General features: G+C 38.1%; 2 protein-coding genes across 3 annotated transcripts; both read right to left on the reverse strand.

Annotated features, from left to right (window-relative positions):
* Positions 1-1,446: 1,446 nt before the first annotated feature.
* On the reverse strand, positions 1,447-11,779 carry LOC112576831 (histone-lysine N-methyltransferase, H3 lysine-79 specific-like). 2 transcript variants are annotated; one of them, XM_025259602.1, is made up of 9 exons: positions 11,259-11,779; positions 10,240-10,375; positions 8,426-8,549; positions 7,693-7,834; positions 7,260-7,384; positions 6,960-7,144; positions 2,811-3,886; positions 2,415-2,622; positions 1,447-2,060 (listed from the first exon to the last, which is right to left on the reverse strand). In XM_025259602.1, exons 1-8 carry the CDS (start codon positions 11,760-11,762, stop codon positions 2,440-2,442), a joined length of 2,475 nt encoding a protein of 824 aa, XP_025115387.1. In that variant the 5' UTR covers positions 11,763-11,779; the 3' UTR covers positions 1,447-2,060; positions 2,415-2,439. The 2 variants fall into 2 exon arrangements, with proteins under 2 accessions (XP_025115387.1, XP_025115388.1); XM_025259603.1 differs by lacking the exons at positions 1,447-2,060; positions 2,811-3,886 and having other exon boundaries at positions 2,459-2,622.
* A 34-nt stretch (positions 11,780-11,813) lies between these two features.
* Positions 11,814-26,567, reverse strand: LOC112577315 (the record flags this gene model as incomplete). Its single annotated transcript, XM_025260371.1, has 19 exons — positions 26,396-26,567; positions 24,740-24,831; positions 23,122-23,199; positions 22,665-22,794; positions 22,231-22,494; positions 21,604-21,815; positions 20,655-20,973; positions 19,885-20,037; positions 19,402-19,606; positions 19,064-19,193; positions 18,333-18,557; positions 18,009-18,071; positions 17,675-17,740; positions 16,480-16,720; positions 15,963-16,064; positions 15,189-15,387; positions 14,236-14,420; positions 13,564-13,681; positions 11,814-12,840 (listed from the first exon to the last, which is right to left on the reverse strand). Coding segments are annotated over exons 1-19 (3,852 nt in total), but the record flags the coding sequence as incomplete, so codon positions are not given.
* Between the last annotated feature and the right edge of the window lie 1,014 nt (positions 26,568-27,581).

The raw sequence follows: 27,581 nt of genomic DNA on the forward strand, positions 1-27,581 counted from the left end.
TGCGCTGTCACCCGAGTTCAGACACCCAAACTCTCAGCAATAGCTTCACTGCTCTCAAAGGGCGAAAACTTGCGAACTATTTTTTCGAGAATCCTCTTCTTTGGCTTCCTTCCCTTTGTCAAAGATCTTGTCAGTTATTCTCTGTGTGTCTGTGTGTGATTGAGTGTGTGCACACTACCTGACATGTGAAAGACGCGAGTTATATTTTATGTATTTTTTATTATTATTATTATTATTATTATTATTATTATTATTATTATTATGATGATGATGATGATGATTATTATTATTATTATTATTATTATTATTATTATTATTATTACTGTAACAAGTAGGCTTTCATATTGTTACTGGAATGTTTACATCAGACATAAACATTAGATTTCAAAGTTTCCAGATTTTTACTATATTTTTTTTTTATTCAAAATATTTTCAAATGGACATTAACTATTGGCCTTTATGCCTCTTTCGCCCCTGGAACCATACGGACTCCGTCCGAAGTTTCTCTTGTTAGAAAACTCGAACCGCTTATCTTAAAATTTTGAAATTTCTTGACTTTTACACTTTATTAGTGGACTAAACGTTCATGAAATTAATCCTCAAATACCATTTTACATGTCCATAAATGGCTCCACTGACATGTCAGGAAAAGGTGTAACACCGCACCTATGTAAGATGCTCTCAGAAAGAATGTTGTTAAACTTTATTACATGTGTGTATGTACTTTGTGTGTGTGAGTTCTTGCAGAGAAAGAGACCTTGTGCACATTACCATTCCTGTTTTGCTGAGCCACATACTGTTCAGACTGTGCTACTTTAATTGTATATGTTGTACTTATGTGCATATATAATGTGATATTTGGTCTGTATTCGATATGTTTTCTGTGTAATAAAAATGAATTTGAGTGCATTATGGGTGTACTGATTTTGGCTGGTGTCTATAAAGCTCAGGAAGAACTAATAGACCAGTTGTGGAGTGATGCTCAAAGCTGATGATGCCGAGCGACATCAAAGGCGACCAGAGGAAAAGCTATCACCAATCTCTGAAATATTTTACGGCCGTTAGAGGGTTAAAGTTTCCTTTGATACAGAAGCAAGTAGCTAAGCTGATGGTAACAGAACGAGCAGTAATAATAATAATAATAACAATAACAATAACAATCGCGTAATTTAAATAGCGCATAATCACGTGCTCTTAGTGCTTGAGACAAGAATGAGATGGACTACATACGAGAGACGGAAAGATAAGCAGCAATCTTGATGACTGATAAAAGACAAATAATTAAAGACAGATATAGAAAACGCAGAGAAGAAAATGGTAACAAGAACTACAGGTATCGTGATTCTTTAGAGAAAGACGAGTAGGAAAGTTTGAGGACTAGCATTGAGTAGACTGTTGTTAAGAGAAATGCACACACAGACACTACAAATACGCACATACACGCTTTCGCACACAAGGATTTGATGGCATAATATCGTCTTTATTCTTATTGCCGCTTTTAAAGTTCATAGGTCAAGGTCCTCAACAAGGGTACATTGTAAAATCACTCATTAATAGTAACAAAAATCTCCTCCTATTAACAGTCATATCTTTACAATAAAGGCTAAACAAAAAGCGAATCGCATTTTTTTGTCACCTTTCCTTCATGGAGTAGACATTGCAACTATTAAAGCTATAAAACTATTGAAAAAGTAAAAAACATGAAAATATCTAGAAACGCATATAAATAAAGTAATAGTTTTATATATGTATTTAAAAAGTTCAAAAAGTGAAAAATCTAGAAAACATATGCGATAAACAGATACCCCATGCGAATTGCCGGGTAGTCCAGCAACATCACAGGGAAAGCTAAACAGGTCAACAACCCCTATCCTGACAGTTCCCCGCTATGTGTCAGAGTTTAACGCATTCAAAGAGTTAAAATACTCGTCCTGCGTTGTTTGTTGTAGTCCAGTCCCCAACGCTCAACAGATTTTTGCGCAAAGCTTGCCACTGGTCACAACAAGGTCGCTCTTAAGCAACGAAATGACTGTTTTCCTCCACGCTAACATACCCGGCAGCTGTAGAATAAATAATTCATTTATATGTCTGCGAAAGAGCAAGGTACAGACAGATTTTTTACATTAGGGTAAAATGGATACTTCAAGTATTTTTATAATAAATATCTTGCACAGAAATGCAGCTGATGAAAATTGAACACAGTCTTATTCCTTTTTATTGGTAACAGTTGGCCAGTGTTTATTTCATGATTTGTTAAAAACCATATAATACTAAAAAATGCCACCCCTATTCAACAGGTTTTTTTCGTGTGACATATGAATGATAGAAAACGTAGAGGAAATAGCAGGTGACTGAAAGAAAGGTAGATGGACTGAGAAGCACGCATAGTCTTATAGAGTGAGAGACCAAAATACCTGACAGTGATTGTGATCCTAACAGTCACAGGGATGCTTGTCGGCTTTCACACAGTAGAGTGATCATTCTGCTGACCTGCACGGCATAATCGCCCTTAAAGGGCCTCTTGCCAGGCCCCCATACAGACTGGCTGTCCTGCAGCTGAAGACAGCCATCCAGCTTTGGAAGACTCCGACTCAGAAAATCAGGGCTCAGCAGCTGTAACTCCTAAAACAGAATCGTCTGTCCATGAGAAGTAGAGTTCCAGAGAGTCAATCCAGACATGCGCAGTTACGTGTTTGTGTCGCTTGCTCAGTTTGTTCTCAATTAGTTCTTTATAATTATATTACCAAGTTTTCTTAAATAAATATCGCATGCAGTCTCAAAAGTTTTCATAATTAGCATTGTTTACCTACCTCAGGCTGATCGGAAACACACATGAAAGTGCGATTTTCTGCTTGTAACTTGTTATCTTGTTTTCCATGCTCACTCATCTCTTTTTGCAATGTGTTCGTATCTCTGTCCGCTTGTTTTGTAAACTTTTGGTTGCTGTTATTATCTGTTTGTTTGTCACCTCCCCTAAACTTTAGCTTTTGCTTGTTTTGAATTTCTCGACTCTCACTCCTATCATTCGGTACTTGATTTTTCTGTGCCGATGTCCCGTCGTTTATTTCTTCTTCTGTATTTTTTCCAATCATGTGTTCACTTGTCATTCTTTTCTGCTGGCGGCAAGATACTCCCTTCTGTTTTGACTCTGACTTTAGTTTATGCTTTCGTCCACTCTCCTCTATGGTGACATTATCTTCTTCTTCTATCTTTTCCCCACTCATCTGTTCACTTGTCATTACTCTTGGCTCTGAACATGCCTTTAGCTCTGAACATACTTTTGGCGTGCTGTAAGTTTTTCCCTTCTGTTTCGACTCTGACTTTAGTTTATGCTTTCGTCCTCTCTCCTCTATGGTGACGCTGTCTTCTTCTTCTACCTCTTCCCCACCCATCTGTTTACTTATCATTACCTTTGGCTCTGAACATGCTTCTGGCGCGCTGTAAACTTCTCCCTTCTGTTTTGGCTCTGGTTGTGGTTGATGGTTTAGTCCTCTCTCTTCCATGGCGACGACACAATCTCGATCCTGTAAAATGTTGTTGCATGTTTTCGGTACCTTACTTCTTCCTATACCTAAGTCCCTCTTTCTTTCTCTGCATTCGAGGGTTTTCGCATATACAGGAAATTCCACGTGAGATTCGGTCATGTCCGAGTTTCCTGGACAGTTGTTTGATTGATCAATTTTTCCCTTATTTTGATACTGGGTCTCAAAAAAGACATTGTCTCTCATGTTTTTTACATCAGTCACTTTATAGAAATTGTTTCCATTTTCGTTTATTGCTAACGGTTTCGGTGATGACAGTTTGCTTGATTTCTTTTGCTCTGCCTCATTGACCAGAAGGCGAACACCACGAGAAATAGTAAATTTTAGCATAGATCCTGTAATATCTGAAACAAATATTAGTTTTAACACGTTTCACAGGCTGTTTCTCCTCAAATAAACTACTTAAAGACATGCAAAGAAAATTACAAGAAGAAAAGGATTTGATAAACGTACTTGATGCAAAATGTACAGTCAACAATCTGACTCATCTCAAAGGGGTTCCAGTTCTATCCGTTCTATCCGTAATTTCGATGCTACAGTGCTTTTAACTCCCCTTATAACACCCTAACCCTCACACATATATGTGTATATATTCCCACAATTATTAACTTATCTCTAGCAATTGTTATGGTGTACATGCACTGCGAGTTCTGCCTACGTGTCACTCTCTCCATATCAACTTATTGATGTGAGTAGCGGGTCTAGACTGGAGTGTCGTGGCACAAAGACTACTCTTCACGTGCTGTGTCCCGTCCCACTGTCTCTCATTGATTCTCCTCTTCTGAACAGCCTGCAGGGGGCAGTCGGAAGATTTTTTTTCACCATCGGACGAGATGCGTAAAATGACATCGAATGTGTTCAGAAGAAGGAGGAGCAGAAGGAACAGGAGAAGAAGAACAAGAAGAAATAAAAGAACAAGAAGAAATAAAAGAACAAGAAGAACAAGAAGTCAAAGTTTAGGCCGTAAAGTGTGCAGCAGGGCATTCTAAATACTGAGGCTACAGAAGGACAATGAGCAACGGCTGAGCTTCACCAGGGTCTGCAGTAATAAAGCGAAAGTAAGTCGTTTCCCAGGCATCATTTGGAACGTAAGGAAAGGCGTCTTGTTACTGAAGTTATTAAGCTGTCTTTACCCCAGGACATCTTTACCACCATTTCATAACGGTTTTAGGAGTAAAACACCATTTGCACGTTCTGGACATCGATTTATAATTTGAAAAAGAGACGCTTGTCACGGAGTTCCTGAAGTTGCCCCATACAACTCTCCGGACCGATACATGAAGCAAACTGACTTGAGAAACTCGTAGGGTGAAACAAGCTCAGACAGATTGAAGTAAGACCATGAATAGGCCGGTAGCAAAGGATAGCGATCTTGAATTTGATGCGACTCCCCCCACCCCCAACCAGCAGCCACTGCAGAAATGGTTTGAAATTACTAGCATAATTAAATTTGTGTCTAGATGTCTGTCAGACGACACCACCTCTATGCTCTCGACGACGTTCACGCATTCTTTTGACGACAGCCACCTCCCTAGCGCTTAGTTCTCTCAGACCCCTTAAAGCAGTCGGTCTTAAGTTCTTTTATTTGTGTTCATCCTGTTTATTATGCAGTTTAATAACTCAAGGGTTCATTGGCTGTGAACGTGTCACAAGCATACAAACGTAATCGAAAAAGCGGCAACGTGGAAGCTATTGCTTTGATGTAGCATTCAATATAGAAGAAGTTGTTAGGCCGTCGATTTCCGTGTTGGAAACATAGAGAAAGTCCCGACAAAAGTAAATGAACCTTCTTCTCTGTCACTTGTGTTGTTACAGTAAGCACGTTGATGTTCCAAATGTAGGACGCAACTAAGACGTCTGCTTACATATTAATAAGCAATGCCGTTTGGCAGATTCCAAAGTTTTCTTGCTTTACGAGTATGCTAGACAGATTATTATTACATCCGTTACATACATATACTATACACACACCATTCATACATGAAACAGTACAAGACCTACCACAACTCAATACACTTTCCATCAAATAATACTTTATCTAAAACTAAGGGACTAAAGTTTAAAAGAAGTTTCAGTCGATATCTTTGAACGTTTTTTCAAAGTACAGAATAGTGAGTAATCTCGGTTAATTTTTTTATCATGTAGGTGGGGCAAAAGGTTAAATGTTGACCTAATTTCATTCCCTCCATACATGTAGCCAAAGATTTACTTTGGTCCAGCTACCAAAAGAAGAAAAAGTAGGACACTATTAATTTGTTGCTATACAAAGCGAGTTTTATAAATCACTTTCTAAATCGAATTGCTTTTTTAAATTTTAAGGCGTTTCTTTGTGTATCCCCTTTAGGAACCAGCGGTCCGGTGGCGCAACGGTTAGCGCCTGTCACCAATACAGTGAAGGTTGGCTGCCCAGAGTTCATTTCTCGTCTCGGACACGCTTTCTCTGCACGTGGCATCTGTTTACAGGGCTGTCTGCTTGCCGTAATATAGCCTTAGTTGCTGACACGGCGTAAAACACCAAACCCCCTCCCTCCCCATTAGGACACAATAATGAGGTGCTCTCGTTTGTGACGGACGGTTATCCTTTTCTAAAGGTTTTATTCGTGAACCTAACAATACATTTTTCAACGTTTTAAACTTAAAAACACTATAGTTAAGCTATCTTTCAAAGGACTATTACCATACTATTTAGGGCATTTACCATGTCTGCTAATCTTACATCAATTTCCCTAGTTCTGCTGGTATGCTTATGAATATGCTGCATTATTACACAGTTTAACAATCCTATTTTGATATTGCTACATATTCCCACACAGTACAATAACAACCCTGTTTTTATATTGCTTCACATTAACACACTGTTCAACGACCTGTTTTTATATTAAGATAGCACTTTATTTATCCCAGACAGCAATTCATGGCAATTTGGTCCTTTTCATGATCCATTTGTTAGTGTGATTTGTTTTACCTATTTATCGCAAATATGACATAGCATGACTCGGCCGGAGGATGTGATTTATGCCTGATTGTAAGAGATTCATTACCAACGCGAAATGTTTGATCAAATACGATTCAAAACATTAATATTTTTTATTGAAACTTATCTTTATAATATATTTGCCTGCCCATTTATTACATTTCTTCCATACATGCGCGCAAGCGCGCACTCACACGCACCACACAGCTAGTGAGCAAGAGAGAAGGAAGAATAAATGACACAAAATGGACTATGTACTTAGTATTTTTAGTCTTCATCTTCATTTTTGTTATTTGAACTATTCTAGATTATAATCTATACATCCCTTACTGGACGAAAGAAAATATTGAAATGGAGCGAAGAAGCATGTACGCAAGAATTAGTTGCTGGTAATAGGGTTCTGGGAGCTAAAGAGGGATTTACAAGAAGTAAGTTTATATCACCTTTCACGTCCTTGTCCTTTTCCTTGTTATTACAGTTACTCAGCGTTAAATGAAGGTAGTCTGCTGATGGTTCGTCCGGATGAGGAAAATCCCCAATGATAGGGTCCTTGAAGGATGTCAGTAGAATTTTAATGTTTTCTTCTCGCCATTTCCCTCCAGTCGTCGAAAGCCACTGATGAGCAAATCTGTTGTCAACAGCACAGACGCATTCCTCATAGGGCGAATGAGAACAAACACCTCTATAGAGTCGCTAGGCTATAATGAACTCATTACAGCATTTAACCAATGATTGATACTCACATTTTCCACATGTTGAATAGCAAAGAAAAAAGGGCAAGGTAGACATCATAGAACATGTCAGCAGACAAGCCACTGTGCATATCTTGTATTATTTGAAAGGCATACTTTTCCGAACATAAGTTGATCTGTAAAAACGACATTACTAAAACTGATTAACATAAAACACATTCATATAAAGATTAGACTAAATTTTGACTTTTAAATATAAATTAGTAATAAACACTAGTAGTTTTGTGCCAATAAGAAAGTGTCTCCTGTCTGTTTACGTCTAATAGGTTTTCATGATGAATATATATACTGCTGAATTTGGTATTTCTGATCACATCTTTGGCATCACGAAAATGCTTTCATTTTGATTCTGTAGTAGAGGCGTGTAAAAAAATCACAAATTAGATTATCGTCTAGATAAATGTCGTCTTACAAAATAGCTCACCTGAACCACTGGTTCACACACGGACTGGAAAAAGCACTCAATGATGGCTTTGGCGCGCATGCCCAGGATTGGGTTTTCCTTTTCGATTGGTATCCCGATTTCCGTAGAACACTTTAAGTGAGATGTTATTTGTTTCTTGAATCTGTAAAACGTCATTATTACCTTCCTATCACTTAAGCAACACATAACAGTCATCTGTATTTGTTCATACCTGACTTTTTTCTGAATTTTAATAATAGTGTGTATGTGCGCACGCGCGCGCATATACATCATAAACAAAGGTCGAGGTTAATACCTCCTATTGATGCTGGCGTTTTGTTGTTGAGTGAGTAAGACAAAATGACTAACAACACTGAGTTAGAACATCACGAATCGCGTGCACATACAACGAAGCGTGCGTGCTGCAGTACTTTACATCACCCAGCGAGTGACACAATTAAATCCCGTGCAGCGTGGCGCAAGATTTCTTACAACAACAAATATACTCAGGAATTGCAGAGCTTAGCTGTTGGATCGGACACCAGATTAAGACTTTTGGTGGTGAAATAGTCAGGTGATTGTGAGTACCTGCTAAAACACGGCATTTACATGTCTTTCTATTAACTTCCCTGTTGCATATCCCATTAGCTTTAGGACCTGCAGCGGGAGAGGAGGGGAAATTAATAAATCGGTGCATACTGGGAAACTGCTAACCAATGGACCTACCTAGAGATAGACAACCTATCTCCCTTACCTGTTTGCTTCCACGAAAAAGCGGAGGTCCGCAGGCAGCTTGTTGACTTGGATGAGATATTTCGAAATCTGACGTGTATACACTGCGTGTTCGATTCCTTCCGAGTCAATCGTCTTTAATTCCTCTGCAATGTTTGGACAAGTAATATGCTTGAAATATGAAATAAATGCTATTATTATAATTATAATTTTCCTGGTGCTTCTTTAGTGTATAATGACAATGTTGTTGTTTCATATACATATATATTTATTGTTGTTCTATTAAATTAACTTTTTAGTTGAGTATAATAAGTATATATAAGTATAATGTTGCTGCTCACTTCTCCCCTTGAAATGAGCTAAGGCTACTTAATGAGAAGTTCGAGTTCGCTATTTCTCACTGCCTTCATTCACTATGTTCTATTGCAATGTGGACAAGAGGCATTTATACATATATTAATTGTTTTAACCTGATTTTCACAGCGAAACTACGAAAAGCAAGGCTTTATCAGAACACGTATTGTCCTCGATATCTCACATATATTTGATATGAGTTTGTTTTATAGTTTATTTTCAATCTCAAACATTAAGCTTCTCCAATCATCACAAAGTAAAAGGCGGCCCGGTGGCGCAACGGCTAGCGCTGCTACCAATACAGTGAAGGTTGGCTGCCCTGAGTTCATCTGTTTACAGGGCTGGCTGCCCTCCGCCAAGGACGGTCCCAAGCCCGGCTGAAAAAGGAGGAGGGTTGGGCGTGGGGCCAGCACTCCCACCCCGTAAAAACAAATCCTTGCTACCAAAACATCGACAACAGTTAAGGCTGTAGTCGATGGCCTATGCCCCAGGAGGGGCGAAGGGCCTAAAAAAAAAAATTCGTCACAAAGTTACATTGGACTTTAAATTTTTTAAAAAATAGCGCTAAAAGGACGGGGACACATAAGGCTAAATATTTATAAGGTTAGTTTGTTTTGTTCTTTTTTTTTTTTTTTGGGGGGGGGGGATAAAACGGGCCAGCGAACAGTCAGAATTGCGTGGTGTTAGGGAGGTCAGCGTCGGGTCATAAGGGTAGCGTGGGTTGTAGGGACGCAGGACCACGATTGGAGGAAACTCACAACGTGACCCTAGCGTCAGTACTCTTGTGACCTGTAAGAGGCAGTCGTCGCTTGGTCTGGACACTCAGGACACACCGCCCAGTGCAATCTTCAGAAGACAACGTGTGCTAGCTTTTTATAATATTCCCTAGTTTTGGTAAGTTGTTCTTCAAAATAGCCTATTAGTAAATAATGTAATATTATTGGTTAAGTAGTAGATAGTGTGATTGCGGCCCTATGCTCCACTGGAGGCGAATAGGAGCAAGAAGAAGTACTGTTACGGTCGCAAAAACTATCTAGTGATCTATCTACCTTACATAATCTTAGTAGAGGGCTAGCCAGGCGAAATATTTACGAGTTTTTTTTTTTATTTTGTAGCGGCTAACGCGGGGTTGGCACACAGCGAGTGGAGCTGGACGTAGCGCAAATGAGAGGAGAAAGGGGTCAGCACGGTGCGTGACCTATACCCTGAAAAGGCTAAAATAGAAACCGTAACCACTCAACCTGATGTATCTTTGGTATCCTCTATATTTATTATGTATATGTGAAAAACTGTAAATATATATGTGATCTCCAATATTCTGACTGATTTGTCGTGGCAAACCAAGACATGTTGAAACTCTTTCGTGACACCAATATTGTGCTATCTCTGTGTTACAAAAGTTATCAATATTACAGTTAAAGATGTTCGTTTTAAATGACATGTACTAGCATGTGCAGTCAAAATAAATTACAGAATACATACTGTCTGATGTCAATTTATTCTTCGCATTCTGGAGCTGTAGCTTGAGAAACACTTCAAATAAGTTTCTTTCAAATGGTTTATTCACTGAATGCGAGAACTCCACCATTTTGTTTACCACTTGTCGCCATAAATCAATCTGGAATCAAATGATTTAAAAACAGTTGCTTTACAAATTAGTGTACTTTATTCTATACATATGTGCAATTTGCTATAAAATTTAGAATAAAATGCCTTATATTCTGCTTGATATTGTATATTCAACTATGTATTCACAATACGCTCCCAACAATTTAGAATTCTTTATGTCTTTCTTCGAAGCCTTCAAATCCGACCAAAAATCCCCCGTCTCTAAGAAATATCTTCCACAATCACTCTCCCACTCATTCAGTTATTCTTTTTTGTGCATGCACCTAGTTTATGTTTGTCAAAATGTCGTCTCTTTGCAGTCTCATGTGTGAAGTGCTTTGAGCGTACGCTTACGAATGGAAAGCTCTTTATAAGTTCTATAATTATTATTATCAATTTGTTCTACCAACATTTACCATCTGGCATTTCAATATGGCTTTGTTATAGCACAAACCGTTTGCGCAGATATAATTAAAAATACACGCATTTATATGGTCAATCCATGATGAATACTATAAATAAGACAGCCTAAAATTCTTTCTTGAGGTATTTCGCTTAACAGAACAAACCATTTTTTGGTATCCTTGTTACATGACTGGCTGAGTAATATTTAGTGCGTGCTTACTGATTAGGCTTTGGGAATATGCGACCATACGAATCACCTATATACAGGGCTGTAACAGGCATCTACAGTATATGAGTGTGTTGTGAGAAGTACATGACTGCAGTGTTGTTAAAATAGTTCATAATGCACAAATAACCATGCCAAGAATAGTCCAGTATATGGAAGAATGGTTAAAAAAAAAAACAACCAATGGAAAGAGCCGACTAAATCTTGAAAGGAGAAAGTGTGATATAATCGCAAGAAACAAAAGAAAAAATCCAAAACTTACCCCCTTTGCCTTTTCTGTTTCATTTATTACAGAAGGACTGAACTCATAAAACACTGCTGTTGATGATGCTGGTGATTCTGGCAAAGTAAAACGTGTTATTCTTCTCGTCTTTTCTTCCACCTTGACTTCATCTTCCAAAGAGCTACTTGCGATACTTTCTTCTGATTCTTCCTCTGTTTCAACTTCTCTTTTTTCGTCTTCTTCTTTATGTATTTCTTTCTTTATGTGTTCCTGCAAGGTCTGCGAAGGGACTTTGCGCCGACGTGCACCAGTCTGGCCCTTTCTCCCCACTAAGTCTTTCTCGTCAGCTTTCTTCCCACTTCTTAATACTGCGTCTGCTTTCTTGTCTTCCTTTTCCTTCACCGAGTCTTTTAATCTATCCACTTCATCCTCTTGACGTTTTTTCTTTTTCAATTTTCTCTTATCCTCCTCTTTTATTTCTCTTTCTTCTTTTTCCTCTTGACGTTTTTTCTGTTTCAATTCTCTTTTATACTCCTCTTTCATTTCTCTTTCTTCTTTTTCCTCTAGACGTTTTTTCTGTTTCAATTCTCTCTTATCCTCCTCTTTCATTTCTCTTTCTTCTTTTTCCTCTTGACGTTTTTTCTGTTTCAATTCTCTCTTATCCTCCTCTTTCATTTCTTTTTTCTCTAAAAGGTTTTTCTGTTTCAATTCTCTCTTATCCTCCTCTTTCATTTCTCTTTCTTCTTTTTCCTCTAAAAGGTTTTCCTGTTTCAATTCTCTCTTATCCTCCTCTTTCATTTCTCTTTCTTCTTTTTCTTTCAATATTTGAACCTGACTTTTTCTTTCATCGTCTTCTACACTTTTCCTTTTCGGTGCTTTCTCTTGTTCAGAACCTTCAGAGGTTTGCTTTTTCTTGTCCATCATCTCCTGTTTGGATTTTTTGGCTTCGCTGTCCTTTCCTTCTTCAGTTTCAGTTTCACTTTCAATTTCAGTTGTTATTTCTTCATTTTCATCTTCCTGGTCCTTAAATTTTCGTTCATCTCTGTCTCCGACTCCTTTGTTCTCATCTGCCTGTTTCTCAGCCTCACGATTATCGTTCCTTTTGTCTTTAACAGCAGGTTCAGGTAAAGAATGTGCTTCAGCTGTGTTGTCTTCCTTGTCCTGGCGCTCCTTTTCAGTTTTTACTTTCTTAGTTCGTGGTGTTTTCTCTCTCTCTCTAAAACGTTCCTTCTCTTCAATGATGTCTGAGCTTTCACTACTTTCAGCTGTGTCTTTACTTTCTTTTCTTTCTATTTCCTTCTTGCCTTTCTTATTTTTTATCTCCTTTAAGTCTCGGATGGGCTCTCGCCTTTTCTTACCCTCACCTAAAACAGTGCCATCTGTATCTTTTTGTCTTTTATCTCTCTTGACTTTTTTTTGCTTTTTCTCTTCCCTTATTCCTTTCTTCCTTTCGCTCTCTCTTTTCTTCCTTTCTCTCTTTTTTCTCTCTTCCGCCTCTCTTCTCTTTTTTTCTTCAAGTTCCAAAAGATAGTTTTGTAGCCAGTCTTCTTTATTCCTTTGTTGGTCGAGAAAGCTCAAATCCAAATTACGTTGCTTTAGCTCCTCCACATACGTCTGAAACCTATTGGCCAGCAGGAAGCACCACAATAATTCACAAAAAATGGTGGCGTAGTCTCTCAGAAAGTTGTATAATACTATTAGTGTTATTGATTTTAAGTTATAATTACTTTAATTCGTATCCTAATAAGTACTTTTCTTATTATAAAAAATACTCTGTGGTATTTATTTCGTTGACAGAGACTTCTTAATTACTACTTGTATCTAATCTTTGATCATTTTGGTGTATCTTGTCCTAAATCAATGCCGTTATCAGATGTTCTAGAAGAAAGGCTATAAAATACGATCGTCTCATCATTAACAGCCTGACAACCTTTGTACACTGTACTCACATCACCGTTCTTCAACTACGTGTAACATCTATTGATATGGATTAAACTAAATAGCAAAGACTTTTATACATGTGTTTACTTTAAGCGAGTTTCAAATATGGTACCGGCTATTACATGGAGAGCTGCACAAGAGTAAAAAAATATTGACTAAGGTAGTAAGATAACTAGATTTTATATAGACAAATGTATAAAATTATGTTTATTACAGCGTATAATAGACACGGTGGTGGGTAGCACAATGCTTGTAACCAATACAATAAGAACTCAAGATCTTCGGTTCTGTGCGTGCATGCGTGCGTGCGTAAAATACAAAATAATTTTTTTTTTTAATCCGAAATATACATCTAAGATTTCTTCATTTCCAGTCTGTAGCTTTATAACATTTGACAACTCACCATCTCTCTTCTATCTGTTTTTCCAAGGATAACTGAGCTGAACGCAGGTTTTCCATGTTGGGACTCCCACCAATCGTAACTATCATAGGTTTGTCTTTGCCAAAAGTTAGAATTCTTGCTGTGTACAAAATAGAACACTAAGTGCAGAACACGTTTCTTAAAGAAGTGTTGTGAGAGTAAAATTTTTCTTGAAATATTTATGTGGGACGTTCTCGTTACACACTTAGACATGGGCAAACGTTAGTGAAAGTGAATAGTCCAGATCATCATTTAATGGCCAAGAATCCAAGAGAGCCTTCTCTTAGTGTTAAATGAAAACTTTGTTAATGACTGGTGTTAAATGGTTAAATGTAAGCAGTATCTTAGAACAGGCGTTCATCAAAGGAGTTCTTTTTGAGATTCTTTAAAATGACAAAGTTATAGAGTATATTAAATGAAAAATAGATATAACGTTTAGTCTCAAGCACAGTTGCAGAGAGATTAAGCATTCTCCTTTGATAATCGTTTCCTCAATAACAATAACAATGAAACATGCATTCGGTAGAAACTTTTAAAAGGGGGCCGAGCACCAATCCTTCACTGTATTTGAGACAATCGTGAATAAAAAAAGACAATTCGTTAACGGATCAGGTGACGTTCAAGAAGCAGTTTAACATCACACGAAATCATTACTATCATGCCCGATGAACTTTTCTATGATGCCGGCGACCATTGTATCCCTCTCTGTTTGATGCTTGAGCCGCAAGGCGTCCTGCACATCCTCGACAAAGTTGACTACTTTCAATTGACCCTTCAGCTCTAAATACTTCTTAAAAACAATGAACTGCGTCTCGTCTGCTAAGATGTCCATAAATTTTCTAAAGAAGAAAAGACAAAAAGATAAGATGTTACATTGTACAGAGTAGCAGACTGTCATTTTAGCATTTTTTTCTTTATTTGGAACCAAGAACTACACGACATTCAGAAACACATTTTATAAATTATTCTTATTTAATGTGCATGTGATGTTATGTGTATGTGTGTGTAAAAGAGAGGTCAAGATACATTCCTGTGAGCTAAGAAACAAGAAGCAAAGAAACGAGACATACGTAAATTTGAAACTATAACATGTGGCTTGTTTGTATTATTTTTCCGATTCCGACTAATTATTTTATGAGCTCCATGTTAAAGTTTTAACTGTTTACTTTGTTACAGTGTTAACTGTTAAAACTTTTAATCATAGCAGCATGCAATTGGAACATTCACATTATTTGATCAAACACACACCCTTGTTATGCCGAAAACCAGACGATATGCATATGATGCAGATTTAAAGACGAAGGCAATCGACCTTGCCATAAAAAGGTGTATATATTTGCCGCTTATGTGAATAAAGTAGAGGTTTTTTCCTTGTAGTGGGTGCCGTTTATATACAAATGCGCTCAATAGCTCGAAATTTACAGTTCTCTTCGTGCAGTCAGGGATGAATATCTATAACGCACAATAGCCAATAAATACATTTGTAACAATCTCATTCACAGCAATTCAAAGCGAAGCACAGAAATCATATTATACCAGCAGACAAAAAAGAAACATGAAGAATGACAGGAAAACAGACTTAACAAAGACCAAGACACACAGAGTACCTTGGTGTAGGTGGAAGTTTAAGCTCCAATTCCATTCTGTTTCTTCTAGTCTTCAGGAGTTCGTCCATTGTTAAAGACTGCATAAGCCCCAGCCTCTTGATAACGGGGTGAAATACATCTTCTTCTTCCATCCACGGCGATGGTTTTAGTAAAGTCGCCCTCGACATTCGCTGCTTTGGTCGAAGACTGGCCAAAAATCCTAGTCAGAATATGTAGATTCTAATCCCCTATCTGCATGTCATTCACCTACACGCTGGGTCTTACAACTAAATCGTCTCTCATAAAGAATTCAGTTATTAAAGTTTTGTGTTCATTTGAACTAAAGTGACCACATGTCCTTTATCCATAGCAAATAAAATAAACTCTCACTCTCACGATCTAAACCAGACCTGGGCAAACGCCGGCCCGCGGGCCGGATCCGGCCCGCCTCCTGTCTCTGACCCGCCCGCCAGCTGGCCGCCCACCAGTAAATATACTATATATACAGTATTGGATAAAACTGAGTTAACTATATTAGTCCGGCCCTCTAGAACCATCCCAGTTTCTCATACGGCCCCTTGGGAAAATTAATTGCCCACCCCTGATCTAAACTATTGTCACGTTCATTTGGTGAGATAATATATTACAATATGGTCTTTAGTTCTATCGTTTTGTCTTTCGAAAGGCCAGAAATACATTTTACAGCAATTTACACATATATATACAGATATAATTTATTTCTTATACAAAACACTTATATAAATAATATAAAGCAAAAAAGTGTACAATACATACTGTGAGTGACCGGAGCCGAGAAAGGAATGTGCAGGCTACCATAGTCAGACCGCACAATTCTTGCCAAAGAAGCCACATCACAGACCTGTGCGTCTGGCAGATCTGCCGTACAAGTATCACATATTCTAGTGTGCGACAAATGCTCTTTGGGCAATGACGGAATCGTACGAGAAATAATCTGGTCTCTTGAGAAGATGTCACTTATGTGCGACCTCATAAAATACTTTGACAATCAGTTGAAACTTTTGGGCCTTCCTACAAAATTATATTTTTATCGTCAATAATTTAGTCATTTAGTCTTTTACTTCTCGTTCCGCTTTCTTTAGTTTAGAGAAAAATTCACTGCTCATGACATGTGAACACATATAGCATGCAAAAAATATCTTATTATCTTTGATGGGAGCAAGCGAAAACGAAAAGTCTGGTATACTACGTCTCCGACACGTAAATCAACCTTAAATATTCACCTCTTGAGGAAACATAAGATGCATCCTTACTCATTGATCATCAACAGTACCTTCTCGCAGGACGATAAGAAACTGAAAGGACAACAAGCGATGCTGTTCGCCCAGGACACCCACAACGCCGTCATACATCGTGCCACGAGGATCTGTGGGTCGCAGACATTCCATGTCTCCATCTGGATCGTGTTTGGGATCCTCTCTCCAGGGATCTGAGAGACAGCGGCGATCAGTAAATGTTCGCAATGAAGCTGCCTTGCTTCTCCGCTTTAGCAAAGAATGCAGGACAGAAGGTATCTGCATTGAAAGAACATAAAGACAGATAAGTTAAACGGAATAATTCTTCACCTTTTTAGTGGACTAATTAAATTGTAAAACATCATGATTTGCACTTATAGCAATCGGATAAGAGATTTTGACAAGTTTTGCCATTGTTAACAGTTTGAAGCTTTGTCTTTTTTTAGCACTTTGAGACTATGTCAGTTATATTTAAAAGTCAATCCGTCGTACTTGCTCTAAACTATTTATATATCTTGCACAAAGTATTGGTCAAAATGAGACTGGTTAGACTAGTTAAAACATTCAAAACAATGTTTTTTATCTTTAATATTCGGACTTTTCAAATTCTACAATATTGCAGTAGAATAAAGCGATAAAGATTTGCATCACTTGAGAATAAAACTCAAAACGCAAATCTTCTGTAAACATTTTTTCCGAACACCATTTCCGACCAGGATAATCCTTGTTAACACCTTTCCTTTTGCCATGTCATGTTACTCTCAGCTCTTGTTCTTGGTCTTGTTATTTGGTTCTTCTTTAGCGCTAAGAGTATGCTCCTTAGGAGTGTGAGGATGTGATTTAAAAATTTTGCCTTTTCTTCTTTTTCATCATCATCATCATCAATCATCAATCATCATCATCATCATCATCATCATCATTATCATCATCATTCGCAGGTTACCAAAACTAAGGCCTTACAGCTAACGTGAAAGTGACAACGAAATTTTAATAACAAGTGACACAAATGTCAAAAAAATTAAAGACAGAAGTGTTTCACACGGGTCGCTTTTAAGCGATAGATAACATGTCAGTTCAGAGTAAAAGAATGAAGTAACTTTGGATTGCAAACTAGGAAGCTAAGACTTAAGTCAGGAAAAATAAATAAATTTGTAGGCGACTTAGAAAACTAAAAGTTGAGTACTCGCGAGAAACTCAACTGACTGAAATCTTTAGGTCTACCAGATAACTCACCGATGACATTATGTCCTCAGCTTGTGAATCCTGTTCTAAGTTGAGCAAAGGGCTGCTTGAATCCATCTGTTATAGGAATTTTAAAAAATATTTTACCCATCTCAACTTAGGATCAGTGGATCACGGTAAAAATATTGATCATTTTCTGTATTGGTTTGTATATTACTGTATAATGTGTGAATGTGACAACAACTTGGTGAACTCAAGAACAGGAAAACTGTAATGTGTATAATGATATTAATGCACAAGAAACATGTGATCAAAAGATGTCTAAACATAGCAGGGTGAAGAAATCAGATTTTAAGCTTAACTAGATGTGCACTCAGTAACTGACCGCGTGCTTTCGAAAATCTTGTCTGTCGTAAAGGATGAACTGCGTCATGGGGATACTGAGTACCTGCCACACAGACGACCGTAAAGAAAGCTTTGTTGGTAAGAACTTTTCCTCTAGTCTCAGTCAAATCAACCGAAAGTATTACAGAAGCAAACCTTTGCCGTAGTAAGAGAGCATAAAAGGAATAAAAAATAATTAGATATTAGTTGTCCTTGGAATACGGAATACAATGACTAAGCATAAAACGTTATTATGTAGCCAATGTTTTCATGAAAATCTGCTTACTGCTATGAAAGTCCAGTGACTAGTTGCATTGTGACTTACATTGGACACGACGTCCAATGTTGAGTTGATGAGTGGTGACCATTTGGCTTTTCTGATGTCCTCAAGAAGACTCACACGAATAGTGTATTCTAAGATGCTGGCATCAATACCACTGCCCATTAGAAATCTGTTTACCATATAACGGATGTGTTGTCTGTGCGCGTCGGCGATCATGGAGCAGTTCTTTGCGTCCATAATTTCCCCCATTTGGTTAAGATCATGCAACTGCAAGTAACATAAAACATTAGAGCATGTAATGTGGTGATGTACTACCCTGCTTATATTTAATATGTCCTTCACATAGTTTATGACATATAAAGATACGTCTGTTCCATGATCATTACTCCTTATTTCAATCTTTGTCAAAAGTTGTGATTATATCAATTGACCAGTCCGCATGTTGATCTTCCGTTGCAAAGTAATGACACTCTCCAGATCTATTGTTTTTCCCCGGTTTCTCTTTCTGCCTTCTGTTTGTCTCTTATTATATGTCTGTGTAGCTGTTTCTCCTTTTATCCTTTGTATTTTGTCCATGTTTCCTACTTGTCAAGCGCTTAGCATACTCCTTCGTGAGCCTGATTATGCGCTGTATAAATTACACTTTTATTGTTTCAGCTAGTTTCCACTGCAGTATATAGGAAAGAACAGCAAGAAAAATACCATTAATGAGTATATACATAAAACGAAAACGTTTGCCTGTCCAAAATAATGGAGAGCAAACAGCGGATGACCTGCTGATATCGGCGCATAGCTGACCAGAAGTCAAAGTAGCTCAAATACAGCTGCTGGGCCTGACCACGCAGGTAAGAACGGAACGGACTGCCGGCCAAGTCGTCGCAAGCCAGCAGGCACAGGGTTCGCCTGCACAAAGTTCTTTTCTTTCTAGAACGTGATGCCTTCCGAAACAAACACTTGCTTTGTGTCAACAAAAAAAGATAAGCATTTAACTTGCTATAGTATGATATAACGAGCTGAATTGTCACCTTAATGTGAAATACTTACAAGTAAAACCTGACATGTAACTAAGAATGTAATTGTGTTCTCCATGAAAGCACCAAGATGTGCATACCTGTCAGTCACTGGCTTCTCTTGGTCCAGGTGTCGATAGCCGAAGAGGTAATGCCGCAGCAGCTGGTTGAAGTAAAGCATGGGTTCGGGTTTGAGGGCCATCTCTTTCAGGGCCAGTCTCATCAGGTTCAACCTGACCTTACTGTCGTCGCCATCTTCCATCTCGTCTGACACCTTACCTTCCTTCTCCTCCTCTTGTCGTCTAGCTGTAGTGGGCAGACTCGCCACAGTTATTTCGAGCATTCTTTATTTAATTATAAAGGATTAACTTTTGAGCTGCCATCGATAAGCGCAAATCCAACAGTTTTTCGGTAATTTCACTTTATTACCGGTCTTTTATGTATTGAATGTGGAGAATTGAGAGGTAAGGACAGGTGATGTATGGAAATTGAAAAGATTTATGAATTTCATTTTACTTTGAGAATATTACATACTGGCCTTATGAGATTAATCTGGTAAGCCCCTTTCGCTTCAACCCACTTACTTTCTTGTTCAGGAAAGTCGCAAAAGCGTTCTGTGTCCAGCAGCTCTTCTACAACACACGTCTCTGTTCGGTTCTCTTCACTGGTGTCGCCCTGAGACTGAGAGTCTCTTCCTTGTGTTTTCTCTATACTTGGAAGTTTTGGCACAAGGACACCTGTTACACAACAAACTCATTAAGACATGCGAGTTTTATAAGGGTCTCTTCACTAAACCATGGGTGAAACTAGGAAGATTGTTCTTGATGCAGAACTTAAAGAACGCTATCCCAAATTACACCTTTTGTAAATTTAGAAATGAAACGAACTGTTTCACATATGGGTTTGGATTTGTAATCTCCAGTAGGACACTCTAATACGCTAGAGAAGAGGTGTGTTCAGGAAATTAAGGAGCAGTATCTATGCTAACCGATAACCAGGCTATCGGTTCAGATAGTAGTCCAGGAGAATGCAATGCGAGAAACTATACGTCTATTTCTTTCAGGTCTTAAAGTAAATTATGACGGAAGTTGTAAACCCCAAAAGAAAGTGCCTTATACCTTATTCGCCGTGCAACAGGACCCACATTATCCAAATTTAGCATGAAGTATTTAGGCAGAACAATAATATGCATGGCCACACTGCATTATCACTCACTGTATCCGTGACATTTCTCAAAGGACTATATCTATATATTGTCCCAGCTCACCCATAGGCTGAATTTTGTTCAATCGTTAGGAATAAAGTTTGCATTCCACACGACATTTAAGATTGAGATGAGAGTAAACATATCCACCTGTATCCTCAGGATGCAGTTGATCTCTGGTCGCTAGGTGACCATGCCCAATTGTTAGCGCCGAAATTTCCGATGGTTCGGTTGATGATTGCAAATAGGGGAGGTAGGTCAGCGTTCTTTCCTGGGTACTACTCGTGATATGCGTGGAATATGAAGATGATGTCAACAATATCGATGAAGAAGATAGCATGTTCAAGTCGTCTTTACCGGAAAAGGCATCATGTTTTGGAGATGAACCTAGGTCACCCGAGACTTTGAAAAGGGTACATCTTCTAATCAGCATCTTCAGATCTGTCCCTTTTGGAACCCTAAACAGTTCCTGAAAAGCAGCGTTGATATTTATAGTTAAGGATCAGTACATCCAGGGTCGGCTAGGAAAACTAAACGAAAAACAAATATGGTCAAATTATAGAATATTCAAAAGTACTTTTTCACTGGAATCCTAATGAAAAATACTTCTTCTCCGTGATTATCTGCCTTTAATAAATTTGATGACATTGAACGACTACGATCCGGTGAACAGCAAACTGAAATCGCTAGACATTAAAGACTCAGTAACAGTAACCACGAAGGAAAAGCATTTCATTATCTAATTAATTGTAAAATTTACTGATCAGCGTAAAAAGTAAGGAAAGAGTGATACAGAAAATTGTCTTCTAATATATCAGTTATTATCAACAGACAAGTGAAAATGTGTGTGTGTGTGGGGGGGGGGGTATTTTGGATATACTACATATAAAGATAATAGTAATGTGTGTAAATTTAAGTATATCTCAGTACCCCTGGGTGCGCGAATAATAATAAAACCAATCTTAAATATTAAATCGCGCCAACTATACTCATCTATATTTAGTTGTCATAGCCAAAAGCTTCTTCATTCTCTTATTCATTTTTAATGTAGCTTAGATTCTATATGCATCGTATTAATGCCTTAATCTTCACATCTTACCTTTAGCATCGAAAAGGATTGGGTGGAGAACACGTGCATGACGTAACAAGGAGCCCAGTAAGCGCGCAAGGCTTCCAGAAGCACTCGATGCACCAGTCCCAAGGCCTTAGGTGACGACAGGTCGACTTCGCATGAGGGCACATAGTGATCAGTCGTAAGTCGCGCTGACAGCTCCGTTTCAGAATGTGGCACCACAGGAAAAGACAGGAGCTCTTTAAAATAAACAAAAGAAAGGAAGACTGCAAGGAGGGTACAGAAGAACCCACAAAATCACATAAATGAATATTCAGATCTTCTTAAGATGTAAAAAGTGATATAGAACACTAAATTTTAATAAAGAAAATAAAGAATAGAAGAGAAATAAATAAATAACATTTTGATTCCGCGCTTTCTTCAAGATGTTGGCAATGAGAACAAATGATAATAACCAGAGATTTTTCTATAATTAGTCACTTTTCTCACATTGCATTTTTAACTTTGACCTAAAATTACGACAGGAAAAATCAAGTATTTCTACAATATATACACTTGAAAAGCTTGAGTCGACACCCATGAGCAGTAAAGTCAACTTATAACGGATGAGCAAGGTAATTGGCGATTATCATTAACTATGATAATTTTTTTTACCCAAGGCCACTACTTTGCACAGCCTGTTGGACAGCTTGTCACACGCAGTAGCATGGAGATAGCGCTGCTGGATCTCGTGGAATATCTCGCGTCGTTTGGTCAAGTTGCGCGTCTGTCGGAATCGTTGCACGTGCAGCCAGCACCCAAAAACTTTCGAGCCGGAGGAGTTCCGGAGGTGCTCACGGAACAGGTACATGCCAGCCACGCTACCCAGCAGGTTGTTTGCAAACACCTGCAGTACATGATGGGTCCGCCTGTTGCGATCTGCACCAAGAAATTCATCGCAATAGATCACGTGGTCTTTATGTCACGCTCTGAATTGTATTTATACATCTCCACAACCACAGACGCACATCAGTCCACTGAGCATATCCATGCCTTATTAAAGTACACTAAACTGTACTAAACCAAACACAGCCAGTGTCAACAATTACCAGAATCATAGAACCGCAGCTCAAAGTCAAGGTTTTGCAGTTTATGGCACAGCTGATATTCCAGAAAGAGGTGTGTCTTTGTAAACAGGTGAAACCTGCGCGCAGCTATCCATGCTACTATCCTGTCATGCTTCGCAAACAACAATAACATTAGACCTTACGCTACTTATTATTATTATTATTATTATTATTATTATTATTATTATGTTTTTTTCATTGTTTCGTTATCTCTCCTTTTGGGCAATGGACATGGGATACATTAATCAATCAATCGCTCCCTCCCTTTCTCTCTCTCTCGCACACACACACCACAGTCGGTGAGAAAATAACAAAATGACTAGGCTAGGTATTAACTATAACCCTTCTGCAATAATTTTGCACACATTCCTTAAACTGATTTATAAAAAAATCTATGATGACGGAAGAGAACTAAGCACAGAGAAGGAAAGATACTCACATTCACTGCTGTGAAAACTGGAGGATCAAAAATGATGTTTCCGTCATGCAGCTTAATCAGCATTCTTTGACCGAATACCTGAACATTGTTCATAAACTATACCATTTCGAGTCATGTTGTTTTCTAAGTTATCAGATACTTTAAACAACTGATAACCGTCTTCACCTATTTATCGACACTCCCCACATCCCTTAGAAGCGCAATTTCCCAGACGTGATCACACTGTTAAAATGCATAAACAGGCGATCTCCAGGTACTGATTTATGCAATATTTACGAATATTCCTCTCAGCGGATCACACCTTGTTGCTAAGCTATAGCTACTAGGGAGGCGACTTTTCGCTCTAACCACAGTGATATCCAACAGGTAACGGCATTCATCGAGGTGAAGGAAGTCAACAACCCATCTTCGACTTCTTTGTTTTTCGCAGCAAGCGCGTGACCTCCACCCACACAATAGGAGCGACCACCAGTCTGGCTGCCCATAGGTGTCTTTTGTCTGGGATACAAACAACAGCCACCAACATCTGGCTCCAAGACCTTTGCCCCAAAGAAGACCACCCAGATAGTATTGAAACATTTATAAACGCTAACAAACTGTTCTCCGTAAATGTTTGAAGAATGTTTGTAGCAAATGTTTATGAAATTTTTATCATGCCCATTAAAGCAATGTTTTAGTAACGTTTGCATACAAACTCTATCAAAACATTTAACAAATGTTTTATAAATATAATTTAAACGTTTAGCATTTTCTTTTCTTGCACAGACCACGAATCTAAGTACAGACACAGCTATGGCGGTTAAACTTGAGATTTTCATTTGACATTAAATAAGACTGCTCCTCAAGACTAAGCTAAGGCTATAGTCGTTGACAGACGGTACTCCCACCTCGTGTTGCTTCATCAACTTCTACCACTAAACGTCGGCTCTGTAAGTGATCTACCTTTCCACGAATACTCAGCCTAGCTACACTGGTTTAGCAGCTGCACGAAGACGTCCATCCGATGGTAGAACCAGAATGTTTGTTTGTTGTTCACAGTTTCCAGCTGCTCTTGCTTAACTGCATTTTTTGTAACATCTATTTTTCTTGAGAATGACATCGTTCGAATAACCACACAACGAAGTAATACACAGGACACCTCTCATACACAAAACAAACAATGTATGAATAACTACAACTCATTACATGCATTAACAATATAACACCTGTTACATCTTATTACAGACATTAACATTGTAAGACCTGCTAGAGCTCATTACAGATATTAACAATATAAGCCCTGCTACAACATACAGTAACACAGTAAGACCTCCTACACCTCATTACATATATTAACAATAATGAAAAAGCACACAGTTGAATTGAGTAAAGCTACTACAATTTTAGTGTTTATTGTGGTGGTGGTGTGGTGGTGGTGGTGTGGTGGTGGTGGTGGTGGTGGTGGTGGTGGTGGTGGTGGCAGTAGCATTAATGTAGAGGTGCTGGCTGTTTTGAGTTACTATGACACATTCACGAAGATATCTGACGCATCATCACACGCGCGTGAACACGCGTACACTAGCAATAGAGCACGAAATCATGCACTGACTCCCAATATTAGATAAAGTTGTATGGTTACCGGCAAGTTGAGAAAAACATTGAAGTAGTCCACAAATAAACGGTCTTGGAGATGCTTGGCTAGAAACTCCTTCGTCTTTCTCAACCTCTTTTCTGAAGCAGACGGCAATAAAGTTCACAATTCTTCAACAGAGTGGTTCAGTCAGTTCGTATATGTCTCCATCTTTAAGACATGTTTCATATTATAGTTGAAATTCAATATAGTCATCAAAAGTTTGGCATCCGAACACGTTTATGCTACTTTGCTGCACACAACTGCAGGAAGGCCTGTAAGGGCACAAGCAGACGACTGCTTGAAAAGTAAAAATAGTCCCTAGAACAAAGATGGTCGTCAAGTGAAACTGACACGTTAGGCAAAATGCCTCGGTGACATGCCTGTGGCAAAATAGTTTTAATAAGGATGTCAAACTTTGGCAATGAACTTTTGTTGACATTATTTGCTAACTTGATTGACTGGCACAAAATAGACACTTTCTATTACCGCACTATTTTCTCCAGAAATAACTGACATGCCATCTTGGGCCTCGTTATGTAACAATGCGCACTCTTGTACTATTTGTAATCGTGTTGCTCTTTCAACTCGTCACTGAGGGGTGACGAGGTCAAATATCTAGCACAGCGAGGGTGGCTGACCCAAGCCTGTGGAATGAGCAAGTAGGGGAGTTGAGGCTGCGTCTTCCTAGAAAGGTGCGGTGTTTATTTATTTGTTGTTTTTTTTTTTAATTATTATTTTTTTTTTAGTATTTCGGACTTTATGTATTGACATTTTCCTGTATTATGCCGGACTTTAAACTTTATTATTCGTATGTTTAATAACCCGAACTTTCTTTCAGGACTATGTTTACAATAAAAAGATAGATAGTAGAAAGGATTGACTGATGTTTGTATAACGATAAACTATTTTTCTACATTTATTTTGTATTTTTATTAGTTATTGTAGTATAAATTTAGTTGATATCGTTAAATGTATACAGGCCTGCAAAAGAGGCAGAGTTATTTTTGAAGAAAAGAGCACACAAAGGCGTCCACGTGTGCACGAATGTCCGTGACACAGTTACAGACCGGTTGAGGGTATGCAACTTTGGGGGGTTCTGGATGCTAATTTGAATCATTGTATTGCTTAAGCTCTAATTATGTAAAAGAGATAAAAATCCAGTCTAAACTAATATGACATTCACTTTTAAAGCCAACATTACATTTCTTTCTCTCTGTCTTTCTCTTTCTCAGTCTCTCTTCTTCTGTGTCTCTTAGTCTTTCAAGGATTTTTAAAGAGTCAAACAAAACCCGTTTCATTATAGAATCACGACACTAGAGTTTAGTGTGGTTAATCCTGTCAGTTTCTTCCTTAATCAAAAAAAAAATAAAGCTCTACTGGCAAAAGAGAGTTGACGTCTTCGTTTTAAAAAAATAATTTTCAGCATATTTTAATCAGCTAATGGAGAACCTTTATCTCTGTGCATAAAACACACACACACTCTTTATAAACTGACGACGACGGACGAGACTCAATTTTACACCGAATAGTGTGCCTCTGTCCTTCAATCAGCGTACTTCAATATATATCCTAGACTATACGACCCACACATACAAATATTGAAACATAAGATGTTAAATTTTAACGATGGCGACGAAATAGTTGGAAGAATGTCTACATTACCTTTCTCCCTTGATTCGCTCAAAAGCTCGCCAACACCGGACATGGTCCAGTGCAAGCTTTGTGCACAAAAAGAATGAACACTTAAACATCTGACGGCGTGAGGAAGTGAAATAAATGTCTACACGCTAGCGACTGACGTCACAAACCCTAATGACGTGCATACTACGTAATAATGAAAACAATATATGGTTCAGGGATACAAACATCACGGGCTAAAGGTCAACTTTCTCGTTTCAAGCAGTGAGAAGGATTTGAACACAAGGAACGTTAGAGCTCATGTATCTTCTTCCAAAAATATTTATTAGATTGACTGCCTGACGGGTGCATATGTGTGTGTGGTACATGAGTAGCATCTAGTGGGAATCTGGTGAATATAATAATATTATTATCAATATTATTGTCTTTTTAAAAACTTTTAATGCTCCATCTGTGAGAATTCCTTTTTGTGTCATTTATAGAAAAACAAAAGGAGTTAGAAGAATGTTGTATTACCACGGCTTTTGATAAGAATTTTAAAAGAAAAAGAAAACGACAAAATGTCCGCATGATCTAGCCTGCATGCTCTAGTGAGAGAATATGTATGTGTGCGTGTGTGTATATACTACTTGTCAGGTAAAAGATGCGCTTTATAATACTATTATTATTATTAATCCCACAACTACAAATACGCACATGCACGTATGCATATTTAAAAGTTTTGTAGAATACCTTTGTCTCTTCCATTTGCTGGATAATTGTCTCTTATTAGTTGCCTCTTTGCCCTATCATAGAAGTTACAAATCGTAACAAACACTCACACTGAAGGGCTTTCACTTTCGTTAGCGTTTTTAAAATGGTGGATCTTCCTAACGTTGAAAATATTTAGAAGTGAATAATTAAGCTTTTTTATCAGAACCTTATTTTAAAGAAGATTGCAAATCAACAGTAGCATTTTCTGCAAAATGTATTCTGTTTGTTTATAGAAAACATATTTGCGTTTATAGACAATTTTATCGTATAAAAACATCTTCACAACAGATTCTATTTATTTGTTGTACCACTGAATTCGGAATCGCTATGAATGTCAACTCTTCACTTCTTGTTTTATTGGCATGACATCCAACAACGCAGCAGTTTGCTTTTTATTCCAATCTACTTAGGTCTGTAAACAGATGGTGTACTTGTGTGTGTGTTCGTAGATCTTACC

Source organism: Pomacea canaliculata, linkage group LG12 (genome assembly GCF_003073045.1).
Source record: "Pomacea canaliculata isolate SZHN2017 linkage group LG12, ASM307304v1, whole genome shotgun sequence".
NCBI classification, from domain to species: Eukaryota; Metazoa; Mollusca; class Gastropoda; order Architaenioglossa; family Ampullariidae; genus Pomacea; species Pomacea canaliculata.

Excerpts from the sequence above, each read along its gene's own strand:
- LOC112576831 (XM_025259602.1), bottom strand. The coding sequence starts at position 11,762 with ATGAAAGAGGAGTATAAAAGAGAATTGAAACAGAAAAAACGTCAAGAG. Across the intron at positions 7,835-8,425 it reads TTTTTCGTGGAAGCAAACAG|ATTCAAGAAACAAATAACAT; the intron begins GTAAGGGAGATA and ends GACGTTTTACAG. Across the intron at positions 2,623-2,810 it reads GTGTTTCCGATCAGCCTGAG|GAGTTACAGCTGCTGAGCCC; the intron begins GTAGGTAAACAA and ends ATTCTGTTTTAG.